The sequence below is a fragment of the Pipistrellus kuhlii genome, unplaced genomic scaffold (genome assembly GCF_014108245.1).
Source record: "Pipistrellus kuhlii isolate mPipKuh1 unplaced genomic scaffold, mPipKuh1.p scaffold_m20_p_2, whole genome shotgun sequence".
Lineage (NCBI taxonomy): Eukaryota > Metazoa > Chordata > Mammalia > Chiroptera > Vespertilionidae > Pipistrellus > Pipistrellus kuhlii.
The window spans coordinates 134325481-134337798 of NW_023425515.1; the positions used below are offsets into that span (position 1 = coordinate 134325481).

At 49.3% G+C, this 12318-nt stretch overlaps 1 protein-coding gene across 7 annotated transcripts in view; it reads right to left on the minus strand.

The window, feature by feature from the left end:
• The window catches only part of LMO4 (LIM domain only 4), a 44051-nt gene extending 34807 nt beyond the window's left edge, over positions 1–9244 (minus strand). Inside the window, exons 1-2 of one of the 7 annotated variants that reach the window (XM_036447958.2) lie at positions 8460–8864; positions 5266–5504 (exon numbers count right to left, since the gene is read on the minus strand). In XM_036447958.2, coding sequence (XP_036303851.1) covers positions 5266–5501 — 236 coding nt within the window. In that variant the 5' untranslated portion in view covers positions 5502–5504; positions 8460–8864. Of the gene's footprint in view, positions 1–5265; positions 5505–5736; positions 5894–8459 lie in introns of those variants that run through there. The other 6 variants (XM_036447957.2, XM_036447959.1, XM_036447960.2 and 3 more) reach the window with 6 other exon arrangements.
• Positions 9245–12318: the final 3074 nt, after the last annotated feature.

Genomic DNA, 12318 nt, shown 5'->3' on the forward strand with positions numbered 1-12318 from the left:
AAAATACCCTTTCACAGTATCGATCTGATTACCTGCCAAAAGTATTCATTTATTTAACAGTTCACCCCAAGGAAAGTCAGCTGTATGTCTTCAACACCTAAGTGTATTTTTATAATCAGGGGAGCCGTATGTAATCCGAAAGCTTTTTATATAAGCTTATTTTCTCCGATGCCACTTAACCTTTCGGGGAACATTCAGCCACAAAACCAGGGGATTCCTAAAGTGTCAAAAATTACAGTTACAAAGTTTGAAAATGACCAAGATCTCCCTAAGACAGAGGTGCTATTGAACATTACTAATGGAGTTTAAGATCTTTCCATGTCTACTACAGCTTTCAGGCTGCCTCCGAGCAGAACAACCTACATACATGTCTATACACATTTTAATCCCCTTTACCAGAGGCGAAGGCTACCATTAGAATTCAACCCTTTTTTTTCTGAAAAGTTGTTTCTTTTTCTTTCTCTACAGCAACGTTTCTGTGCACTAGAGAGTTAATTATCTAACCAGGGGGATTGTCCAGGACAGTGTTTGATTTAAAAGACTCGAGGCTTTAGGTGCTCAATTAAGTAGCTATCGGTCTCAGGCCGGACTATAATGGGCTCTTTTCTCTTTAACTCAAGCAACGGGGAGATATACCCCAGGTCAGGCTAATTAAAGCCAGGGGAGTCTTTAATTGTGATGACAGAATCGGTTTCAGTTTCCTTTCTTTGGGTCCTTGGTCCGAGAAGGTCGTTAATATTTCAGCATTTGGGCAATGCAATCAATCACAAACATCAAGAGGTTCCTTATATGGGAAAAAGGGGAAAGAAGGGAAGAAAATCCCACCAAACCTCTTGCACTTTCAAGGTGCTTTGCTCCTCTATGACGAGCACCATGTCTTGTGAGTGCTGCTTGCCCGCTCAGCTTCAGCTCTCCTTGCTGACTAAGGAGGAGAGCAGGCCGGATTTTTAGTTTTAGTAATAACGCTTAGCATCTTTCCGTAACTTCCATGACCAATAGGTGGGCTTATTTTCTACCGCATTATTACTTCAAGCAAAATACTGGCACTATGGAGCAGCGCTGGCTGTGTTTTTCCTTTCAGGCAAGGAGAGGTGTGTTTCTAAGAGTGTAGCTGAAAGGTATACATTTGTACCTCCAGGTAAATATCAGCAACCCATCTGAGGAGAAAAATGCACATCCACAGCTGCTGATCCAGAAGCAATTGGTTTTCCAGCAGGTTCCCATATTTAATCTACATTCTGCACCAGCTATATTAAATGTAACAAAGAAATGCAACCCAGAAATTACGCCTGGAGCCAAGTCCATTAAAGGTACTTTGGAATAACTAGAGACCAAGCACCTTAAAAGCACCAGAAGCTATTGATACTTAAGAGGGGGGCTGTGAATAATCGCAACGGCTGCATTAGAACGGGGAGGGAGAGGGGGGAGAAAAAAAAAATCAGCCAAATTACGCTTGGTTAATTCAGAGTAACAGATCTGCCCCCAAGTGAATTGGAGGCCTTGAATTAATTCTGTTATGACAAATCAAGATAAACGTTCCCCCTAAATTGCATGCGATTTAATTAATTTTTGAGATCCTGGGTTTTTTTTCTTCTCTCCCCCCCCCCCCCACAGCTAATAGTTCACATGCTCCCGTGCTGTCATTGTGCTTGAGTGGGCAGACTTCAAAGTGATATTAAATAACCAACTATTAGATTTACCTAGCACGTCCTATTGGAAAAGTGCCATTTAATTACCTAGCCTGTTCAATTAAAGGGACAGCGTTCTCTGACTGCAGCAGCTTGCTGTTGATTACCAGGGAAATGAACTGGCTGCCTGGCGGCGCCTCGGTTCCTAACGCTGCCCCCTCCCCCGAAACACCCCCCCACCGCCACCGATCCCCCCCCCCCCCAACCCTCCCGCCCGGAGGCGGGGGCGCGCTCACTGCGGCGGCTGCGGCGCCACGTGAACCGCCCGGGGAAACGCGGGGAAAGCGCCGCCGGCTCGCCGCTCCGGCCCTGCGCTCGCCCCCTCGCGGCCCCGGACGCCGGCCGGCGGGGCGCCGCCACCGAGGCCTCGCGCAGGGCTGGCCTCGAGCCTCGGTTCCACCCCGGCCCCGGCCCCGCAGGAAAAGGCTCCCCGGAGACCCCGCCGCGCTCCGGGTGCACGGCCTCGCCCTCCCCGGACCCGGAGCCCAGCCCGGCATCATGAACTTCCTCCTCCGCCGCACTTTCCGAGCCTCTCGCAGGGCCTAGGGTGGGGGTGGAGGGAGAGGGGTTTGGTTTGGAGGAAAGGGAAACGGTGTTTGGAAGCTCCTGGGTGGCGCTTGCATGGCGCTGGGGGGTCGTGGGGCTGGGGAGGACGGGGACAGTTTCAAGGCTGGCCAACTTTTGTAAAATTGTGGAGGAGGGGGTGGGGGGGACACAGACGTTGGCCCCTTTAAGATGCACTCTCCCCTCCTCTCCATCTCCACCCTTGCCTGCCTTTCCCTCCCTCTCTGAGAGGCCAATTTTGTTAATTAAATGTTTTGTTTGCAACGCAGCTCTCATTCATTGCGGACACGTCATTCGGAGCAGATCTAAGCCAGAGACCAGATCTCATTAGATAAAGCCCATCAGAACTGAAGAAAATGGAGGAGCCACTAATTAAAGCTTTTAATTGTGCGGATTCGCTGCAGCAAGGCAGCCGCTTTATCTGGAAATCTTGGAGAGGAGGCAGGAGCCCAGCTCTGCCCAATGCACATTGGGTCGCCCTGGGGAGAAGGGAAAAACTGTGCCCATACTACCACCAACGCCTGCCACACACACACACACACACACACACACACACACCCTTCTCCCGCTCTCCAACAGCGTCTTTAGCCAGGTCTTGGTTGTTTTAAAAAGCTCACAACCTCAAAGTCAGTTTCAAAGCCCTTAATAAAGCGCTCTGTGGTCCCAGCCAGGCCTTGGGGCCCAGGGGTCGGTCCCCTTCACCTGGTGGCCAGAGAGCGGACTGCTCCGCCCTTCAGTGACCCTCCATGGGGACTAGGAAGTTCCTCCAACAAGTGTCCTCCCTGCAGCGAGATTCTTTCCGGAGGAGGGGTACCCGAGAGGAAAAGGGTTGTGCAGGCCTCCCACCTTTCCACCCCTTTGGCATCTTGATGGGCACAGGGAGGAAAGGACTTCAGAGATTCCTTAAATTGGGGGGTGAAGACTGTCAGCTGCCGATAAGCCCTGAGCTGATGAGTTTGAGGCCATCCATTTGGTAGAGCTAGAACTCATCCCTCAGACACAGGTCTAAAAGGCTTTCCATGACAGCATCCAGTTCAAGAACAAGCCGGGCTCCAGCTTTCAAATTCAGAGGAAAAAGAAAAGGAAGGGCCCAATTAATAAGGCTCGGCCGGCACACACAAATCCTCCACAGCTCCGTTAAGCCACCCGAGAACAACAAATGGGCATTTATATCTGGTCTCAAGTGTAGGGAAAGGAGCGGAGAGTCCCAGGAACCCACTTGCCTAAACTTGTCCTGAGGGAATGCAAGTGGACCCATCTTCTTTTTAATTAGTGGTAATCAGAAGCAGGTTTTTTGAAGGCACTTGGGAGAAGAGATGAATCTGTACCATTCACCGTGTCTGAACAGCACTGTCAATTTTTCCACTTCAAACCACCGTCCTTTCTTACCACAGTTTTGTTCTCAATTTAATTACAATACTGTCAAAGCTCATGGCACCGCTTGGAAGGAGGACTAGAAAGCATTGCACTCATGCTCCTGCTGGTTTTCCAACATTTACCTCTAAAAGAACACTTAGTGAAATTAATGCTGCCATCTTAATTTCTCAGTAAAAGCCCTCTCCCATCATGTATTTCTTTTTACTTGGCTGATTGAGGATGCCAGCAGAGTGGACACGGGTTGCTTCACTGGAATAATCAAATGTCATTTCGCTCCATCGTTTTACACTAAGGGCATCACTGGGGTAAAATATACACACACTCCGCTCTGAACCACACAGGGATCCTTTTCAGTTTTAAATGCAGAGCGAGGGAGTCACAATGGAGCTAAACTTCGAACAAAATATCTCATCTACTGATTTGCTGCCATTGGGGGGAAAAAAGAACAAAATTTCCTACTAATCACCGTAAAGAAAATGGTGTAGAGCAGACATTTAAATAGAAAGCAATTCCTTTTAAAAGTGAGCGGTTCTTGAGCTTGAGCATTTCTCTAGTATCAACGGTGTGCATGGTTTTTTTTTTTTTAATTACTGGATGTTGAAACAAAACACCTCCTAAGAAGCATTCATGTGCATCAGTCTATCAAACCATTTACTCAAATTAAATGTGTAATCCCTCAAATGCCTCCTTTCAAATTAATGAGTTTAAGTAGCTTGAGTTCACCTGAAAAGATCCTATAGGCACCTGACCTCCTGAATTCTTTCCATTAATTGCACTGAAACTTGTTGGAAAAGACTGCTTACACTGCCATATGAATGTTCCTATACATTGCTTTAAAATGCAAGATTAGTATATTCTATAGTCTCTTTCCCTGAATCCTCTTTTGGGAACCAAGGGTAATGACACAAATGACAACAATAAACCCCAAATCTGAATATCCCTCAATAGTCAAAAGCTACAGATTCTACATCACAAACCACACACTAACACTGAGCAGCACAAGCGTCCAAGGAACAGAACATAAAGAGAAGCGTTACCATTAAGTTTTGGTGTTGTCTTTTCCTGTAAGCATTACAAGTCTTTAAACTGATGGGTAGTCAGCATTTTTCACAAGGAGACACAGCACAAAGAATTGGATCAGTTTTACACGCATAAAAAGTTTAAAGGTGCTTATGTAAATATCATAATCGGCCACCACATTAGGCAAATCATTTCTCACTAATTTCGCTTTTAAATCAACCTTTTGTCTCCATTCTATGTAGATCCCTACCTTGCCTTAAGAAAGCACCTTAACTCTCACTTGAAGTGTTTTCTTTTTAGCAGAGGGTCCGGTTGGGGCTGACCCCTTAAAAATTCTGGTCCCCGGAGTGCCCAACTTTTGCACATCTCACGGCACCAGACGGGCAGTTTTTATTTAGTATAGCATCCGCCATTCATTTGCCATTAAAAAAAAAAAATTCAAAGATTAACCCATGCCTCTTGAACCCCTTCAATTCAGCCAACCAGCAGGTTCTTGAGGTGAAGACTATCATGTCTTCTCCTAGGAGCTCTGCTCCCTTTCGGTAAAAACCCTTGGTAACCTTTGGCCTTGCCACTGCTCTACTTTCCCATCTTGGGAAGGGCAGCCAAGTCTTACCTAATGTAGTCATTTCTGCAAAGGATCATGCCACTCTTGGTGTAGCAGGACGTGCCGATGTCGCCCAGCTGCGCCTGGCAGCAGGAGCACTTGAGGCAGCGGCTGTGCCAGTAGCTGTCCATGGCATAGAGCAGAAAGCGGTCCGCGATCTTGCCCCCGCAGCCTGCGCAGCGCTTCCAGGAGAGGGAGCCGGCCGTCACCGGGGGCGGCTGCGAGCTGCTGCCCGGGTTCACCATGGTCTGCAGAAGGCGGGAAGGGGGAAAGGGAGAGAAATAACAAAACAAAAACACGGGCGATGCAAAAGTTAGTAAGTGCCTGCCGCGGGAGCTAGCGGAACAGTTCTCTCCCCCCCCCCCCCCCCCCCCCCCCCCGACCTGCTGGAAGGAAGCAGCAGCGGGGCAAGGGCGGGAAGGAGGGTGCGGGGAGAGAGGGGGAAGGAGGGAGGCTCGCCGGCAGCAGCCGCCTGTTTACTTTTCTCAAGCTTTGTTCTGAGGCCACGAGCTCCTCTCAACTTTCCAGCGCTCACCGCTGCCACTGACAATTCCAGCTCGGGGACTGTCAAAACTCCGAGAGCCAGGCTGGGCTGCGCGCTCCTCCCCTCGCGGCGCCTCCCCCCGGCCCCCGCCTCCGCCCACCGCCCTCCCCTCCCTTCCCCTCCCCTCCCCTCCCCGGGCCGCCCGCCTCCAGCAAATGAGGGTCAAACCCACCCACCGCTGCGCCCGGCCCCTCTCCGGCCCCGGCCGAGCCCCGGGAGCGAGCCGAGGGGAGCGGGGAGGCGGCCTCCGCAGGAGCCACGTTCCCTCCCGGGCTCTGCCCACCCGGGGAAGTGCAGCTGCAGTTCACAAGTTGGAAATAGTTGGGTTTTCCGAAAGGGGAGGGAGGGAGGAACGGAGGGACGGGCCGATGGGAGATGGAGAGCGTGGTGGTGGTGGTGGTGGTGGTGGGAGGGGAGGCTCGGGGACCCGAGAGGGAGAAGAAGGGAAGGGAAGGGAAGAGGGGGGGAGGTGGCGGGGGCGGTGTGTATAAAGTTGCGAAACTGGTTTTTCGTATTTTAAACAGCACCTTTTCACATGCCATTGTGGTGACCGCCATCTCCCATTATTGTCCCAAATCTCATTTCATTTTGAAGATCAATGAGTTGTTTTCTCTGGGTTTTCAGGACGCAGGCAAGCATAATAGATCATTGAACTTTAGGATGCCTGTTAACTTCCTCTACAAACACTCTCCACTTTGGTCTCCCTAATCTGCCCTTGATCAGCAATTTAAATGCTAAAGCTTTGTTCCTCCAAAGGAGTGGGGAGGGGAGGGTTGGGGGGGAGGGGAGGGGTACAGATAATATGGGAGAAGGCACTGTATTCAAGGATGCACAAGTTCCAGGCGAGCCAGTCCAGCTGCTGTCACCAAAAACTGCTTTTAAAAAATGCCCCCCTCTTCCTAATGAATGTCATGAGAGAAGCAACTGGGGTGTAATATGGGAATCAATTTATAAAGCTTAGCCTTAAACCGATTAATTTGTTGCCTCCAACCCGGAGTCCAATAAAGTCCCAGTGTTCCTCCAGTCACTTATTCTATAAAAAGATCAAGTTATTTACTGCCAATTAAGCAGCCTGTTTTGTCTTTGTCCTCTGTAAGCCGAGAGTGTGGGCTCCCCCCGGGCTCCCAGCTATCTGCTCAAGACATTCAGCTGATACCTCAGGAGGCAGAGGGCGAACTTTGCCTGTCCCCGGCCCAACTTGGCTGCTGAGAAAAAAAAAAAAAAAAAGGGAGGGGAAGGGAACGAAACAAGAACTCGGGTTCCTTAAATAGGCCGATTTTAAACACATTTCCTCCGAAAGAGTCCCGGAACGTGTGTCCAGAGACCGCACAATAAACCAGAATAAGAACTGCACCAATTAAGCTGTAACAAAACCCTGAGACTTTGGAAACAAGACCACTCTAAAACCCATTAGCATTGCATTTATCCGAATGCATCATACCTTTATGTAAATTGATTTATCTGATGCATTTACTCGAGGAATTGCTTTTTGTTACAATTTCAAGCCCTAACCCAAATGAATCTGCATTTCCTGCCCTGGGTCTTTAAACTGTTTCTCCCCCCCCCCCCCCCCCCCAACAACGTTTTAATCGCTCCGAATTCCTTTTTAAAAGGGGTGAGGGAGGGAGGAGATGGCAAGCTCTTTCCCCGCCCCCCTCTTTGGTGAGAGGTAAATATATATGTATATTTTTTTTTGAAAAGGAAACATTACACTGAGAAAAGCATCCAGTAACCCCATTAGCTAAAGCTCTTAAGGACAAGCAATACCTTAATGCTGATTAAATCTAAAAGAGATGAATCAAGAGGACTGACCAGAAACTGACTCCCCTGATAACTAAGGACGGGCCCTCATCAAGTTTCATTTAGAGTTGGAAAAAAAAAAAAAAAAGAAGAAAGCTTTTAAGTTAAATAGGCTTATACTCTTAGTAATTACATAGCCAAGCAATTTAGGTCCTGGGATAGTCAGTGAAATAGAAAGCAGAACTGGCAGCTAGAGGCAAAATCTGCCCCCCTTTTAACAGCGTCTCTGGTGTTTTTTAATGGAGACCAAGGGAGGGACAAACGCAGAGCTGGCAATTTGTAGCACAAAAATGGATGCTTAATTCATGTCTTGATTTTAATTAGGTGATCCACCGGGTTTCTCCTGGATTGGAACAAAAGACTTGCAAACCAGGAGGAAATTTTTTTTTTTTTTTTAAAGACCCAGCAATACGGAACCCTGCTCACTTAGATCCTTTTTTGCCACTGTTTCAAAAACAGTGTTTCCTAGAGGGGGTTGGGGAGGAGGAGGGTCGTGCCTATAAGCCCCCCCCCCCTCCCCAACACTACTTCTCACACTTAAACCCTCCATGCAGCGCCCGCTGCTACCTTCCCCTTAGGACCCGAAAACCTCCCCACCCCCTCCGAGGTCCTCCCCAGCCCGGGCTCCGAGAACCCTTTTGTAAGCAGGAACCGCTACAAAGCGGCGGCCGGCGCTGCCCTCCGCGCCGGCTCGCAGGCCGGCCTCGGTACTTTCAGACTCGCGCATTCCCCAAGCCAGCGCATTGTTGACTTGCAATCTGGGACGGTCCAGGGGGAAGGAAGCCCCAGGACACAGCGCCGGCCCCCGGCGGTCCCCTCCTCCCGCCCCCGGCCCGGGCTCCCCGGCTTGTCCCCTTACCTGCTTCTCCCCTATATTGGAACACTGCGAGAGGCGGCGGCGGCGGCGAAATGCGAGCGAGCGGAGCCGCTCGGCTTCCAAGGAAGGGGCGCCTCGGCCGGAGGGAGGGGGAGCACTTGCAGAACCAGGAAAGGGGAGGATGGGGCTACAGGCTTTTTTTTTTTTTTTTTTTTTTTTTTAACGCGTTGCTCTGAAGCCGGGCTGGGGGGACCCCCGCGTCCGCGGCAGGCGGCCGGGCACAGAAGTGTCCGTCTCAGTCCTGGTCCTCCGTCCGCCTCCGGCTCGGCGCGACAGCGGCGGAGGGAGCCCTCGGCCCGCGCGGCGCGGCTCAGGCGCGGGCGCAGCGGCAGCAACTGCTGCAATCGCGGCTGCAAGTTTGGCAATGTGGCTCCACTTTGTAGCTTCCCCGCCCGGCGCCCCCGCCCCCGCCCGCGCCCGCGCCGCCCGCTCCTCCTCCTCCTCCGCCGCCGCCGCCGCCTTCCTCCCTCCCGCGCGCCCGCTCGCTCCGGGCCGGCGGCGGCCGCACGGCCGAGACTCCTGCGCCTCCGGCCGCGGAGCAGCCGCTGCAGAAACAACAGCTCCGGGAGCGGCGGGTGCGGGTGCGGGGACCGGGGGGCGGGCCGCCAGGAGGCGGGGAGGGAGCTGCGGCCGCCGGGCCCGGCGCGCGGGAGGCTGCGCCGCTGCCGGGGCTGCTGCCCGGGTCGCCGCTGCGCTGCTCGGCGGCGGCGCTGGCCTCGGGCGGGCTCACTCGCTGCCTCCGCGCCCCGCACACATGTGTTACTGACAGAGCAGAACCCCAACTCCTCCCCGGCCCCGCCGCCGACGTCAGCGGCCCGCAGCCACTGGGCGGCCGGGTTGTTCAGGCGGAATAATAAAACCTGCCAATCCGGGCCGGGACAAAGGGAGGCCTGGAACGACACTCTGGGGGCGGGGGGAGAGGAGCCTGGCGGCGGGGCGGCCGCGGGAGGAGAAGGGAAGGAGGGCCGGGTTGCGGGGAACTGGACGCCGGAGACCAGCCCGCGCTGCCCGGGGTCGGCGGCGGAGGCGCGGGGAGCCGCACCTGCCTTCCGAGCGCGCGGGACACTCGGGGGACCCGCGCCCGTGCGCCCCTCGGGGATCGACCTCCCCTGCCGCGGAGGCGAGAGCCAGAGGAAACTTCACTTCACCTCTTTCTCAGAAATGGGTCTTTTTTTTTTTTTTTTTTTTTTTTTCCCCTGTTTGGGGGAGAAAACTCTTCCCCAAGTCTAAGGGCGGCGGGCTTCACACACACACACACACACACACACACACACACACACACACACACACAGGAGAGGTGGCTTAAAAAAATAAATCCACGGTGTTGGAGATGGATGAACCTGGCGGAAGTTTAGTTAACAAGGGAAAACCAATAAGGGAACCAACAGATCCTACATACTGCTTGCTTAACCCCCCTTCTCATTAACCCGAGTACAAACCAAATGCCTAGTAGGCACTTCATAGATATTTTTTTTATCAATTGTTGGTGATAAATAGACCACCATTCTTATTTTTGAGGTTGAGGAAAGAGCCTTGCTGGTCTATCCATCCTGTTGTGGAGGATGAGAGGCCGAATTCCTTGGGGCCCTCCAAAGCAATGGACAGTAATTGCAAAATCCGCAATCTCACCGCCGCTGGAGAGTAAGAAAGGTCACTTCCAGTATAAATCACGTTTTGAGGAATGCTTTTAGGGTACTAGGCTGGCAGTCTCTTTCCAGGGCCGAAGTTCAGCCTAGATGCTTGAATACCTAGTCATTCAACTTGATCTTCTGTGCCAAATAGGTTTAATAAATCCCTGATCTGAGGCTAATATTAGGTCTGATTATTATTATTAAGTTCCAGAGAGGTTTTTCTGGTGGAAATTATCATGAAAGTGCAAAGCCCTTCTGCTAAGTGTCATTAAGTAAAACCAGCCTTGTGGGACAAGTTTTCATATTGTATTACACAGCACTGCCGGATTGAGAAAAAGGAACCTGCAGGAGAATCTAGCTAGACAGTGCAGACGTTAAGCGCCTCTGGTTTTTGTGTCTGAGTGGAGATTTCTGTCTTTCAAACCATCAGAACGAAGCTGCAGAAGAAACAGTAATCATTGCCTATAACATGGAGCAGAGGACCTTTTAAAAACCTAGTTGAATACTCATTTCTTTATACTTCTAGCACCAAAATTAAATTAATTTTATTGATTGGTATTTAAACTTGCATTTTTATGATCAAGGGCTCATACGAAAAACAGGTTTGTTTTTTTAATCATTAAAACTATAGTAGTAATTAAAATAATCCCGTACTGCAAACAGCTGCAGATGGGTGTGATTAAAGAAGGTCAACTTAAAAGATGTAATATTCCTTGAAGGTTAGTAAGGAAAACTAAGTTAAACCAAATGAGGAAAGGAACCCCACGAACAAATAATGCACACATTTTAATTCCCTGGTTCAGTGTTCATTTGTTAGTAATTTATAATAGTCAAAAAGAGATGACACAAGATCTTAACTTACGATTTGTCATGTACAAATAAGTTTCCTCCTCCAGGCCTTAATAATGTTGTCATCTATAAGTTAGGGAATTAAACAAAATGGTCTTACTTTCTCCTTTTTAAAAAATTATTTTCTTATATGGAACACAATACATTGTTCTGTAATGGTGTGGTACTTTAAGTGTTTCCTGAAGTATTAATGCTACAATAAAATCTTTAAAAGGAAATGTTGGAGATTTAACCAGGCACATGTTCAGGTATCACCAAGTGATTCCTCAAAAGGATCCCCGTAGTTTCTATGGAAGGAAAGGAGGAAATGATGGGTAAAACTTTGAATATAGAACTCTAGTCTAGAAAGGGCCTAGCAGGTGGTTTTGGTGTTAGTACTATTCTGTGTGTAGTGAGGTCCTTACATATGTCCTAGTAAATTAGCGTGAGTGGCGTATATTACCAGAGAGCTTTATTTGCTGATGTTGTGGTTATAGAAATACAAAAGCGATAATGGCTAACAGTCTCTTCTGAGAGGTAGGGAGTAAATGCATTCACTGTAATCAAAATTCAGGTGTACTTTAACCACAGCGCCACCACTGGGCGATTTTTATTTTTGCATTCTTTGCATTTTGCAGTCCATCCTCTTCTGAAGAGCAAAATTTGTGGTATGAAATGCTTGAATGAAAAGCAGCGTCAATCTTTTATTTCAACTGGTACTAAACACACACGACTTCATGATAGGTAGGTGATTTCTCTATTCATGTATTCTTCAAACAAATATAAAACAGTGTTCAAAGGAGTAATTCCGGTATATAGTAAAATAACCTGAATTCAAAATAATAACCTTATATTGTGCCTAGAAGTTTCAAGAAAACTCTGCTGGCACCATACATTCATCATTCAGCCTGCTTACCTACAATGAGAAATACGAGTACATTGCTTTGGAAAAGAAAGAGAAACTCAAATTGTTTCTTTCTTGAGTCTTAAAGGTAGAAACCCTGTTGATGCTAGATTGAGCTATCATTTCCCCTATTTGCCCCCAAATTGTATGTCTGTACCTCCCCTTCTTTTTATTTAAGTCCTTCGATCATAACCATGTTTCCATTCTCCAAGCGACAGTTCTCTAAGGATCTCCCATGGACTGACAGAGGTTCCACACAGACCCATGTTGCCTCCATACCTTGAGCACAGCCAGATAATGTGATACTGAAATGGCAACCTTCAAGACAAAGTCCCCCAGCTCTTTCTCAAGAAAAAATATTTCATCCTTTTAAGGTCAATGCAAAACTGATTGTGAAGGCAGTTTTTTTTTTAGGGAGGAAATTTTAAAAAATATAATCTGCCTACCTTTATTGCTGCCATCACAGAGATCTCTTGAA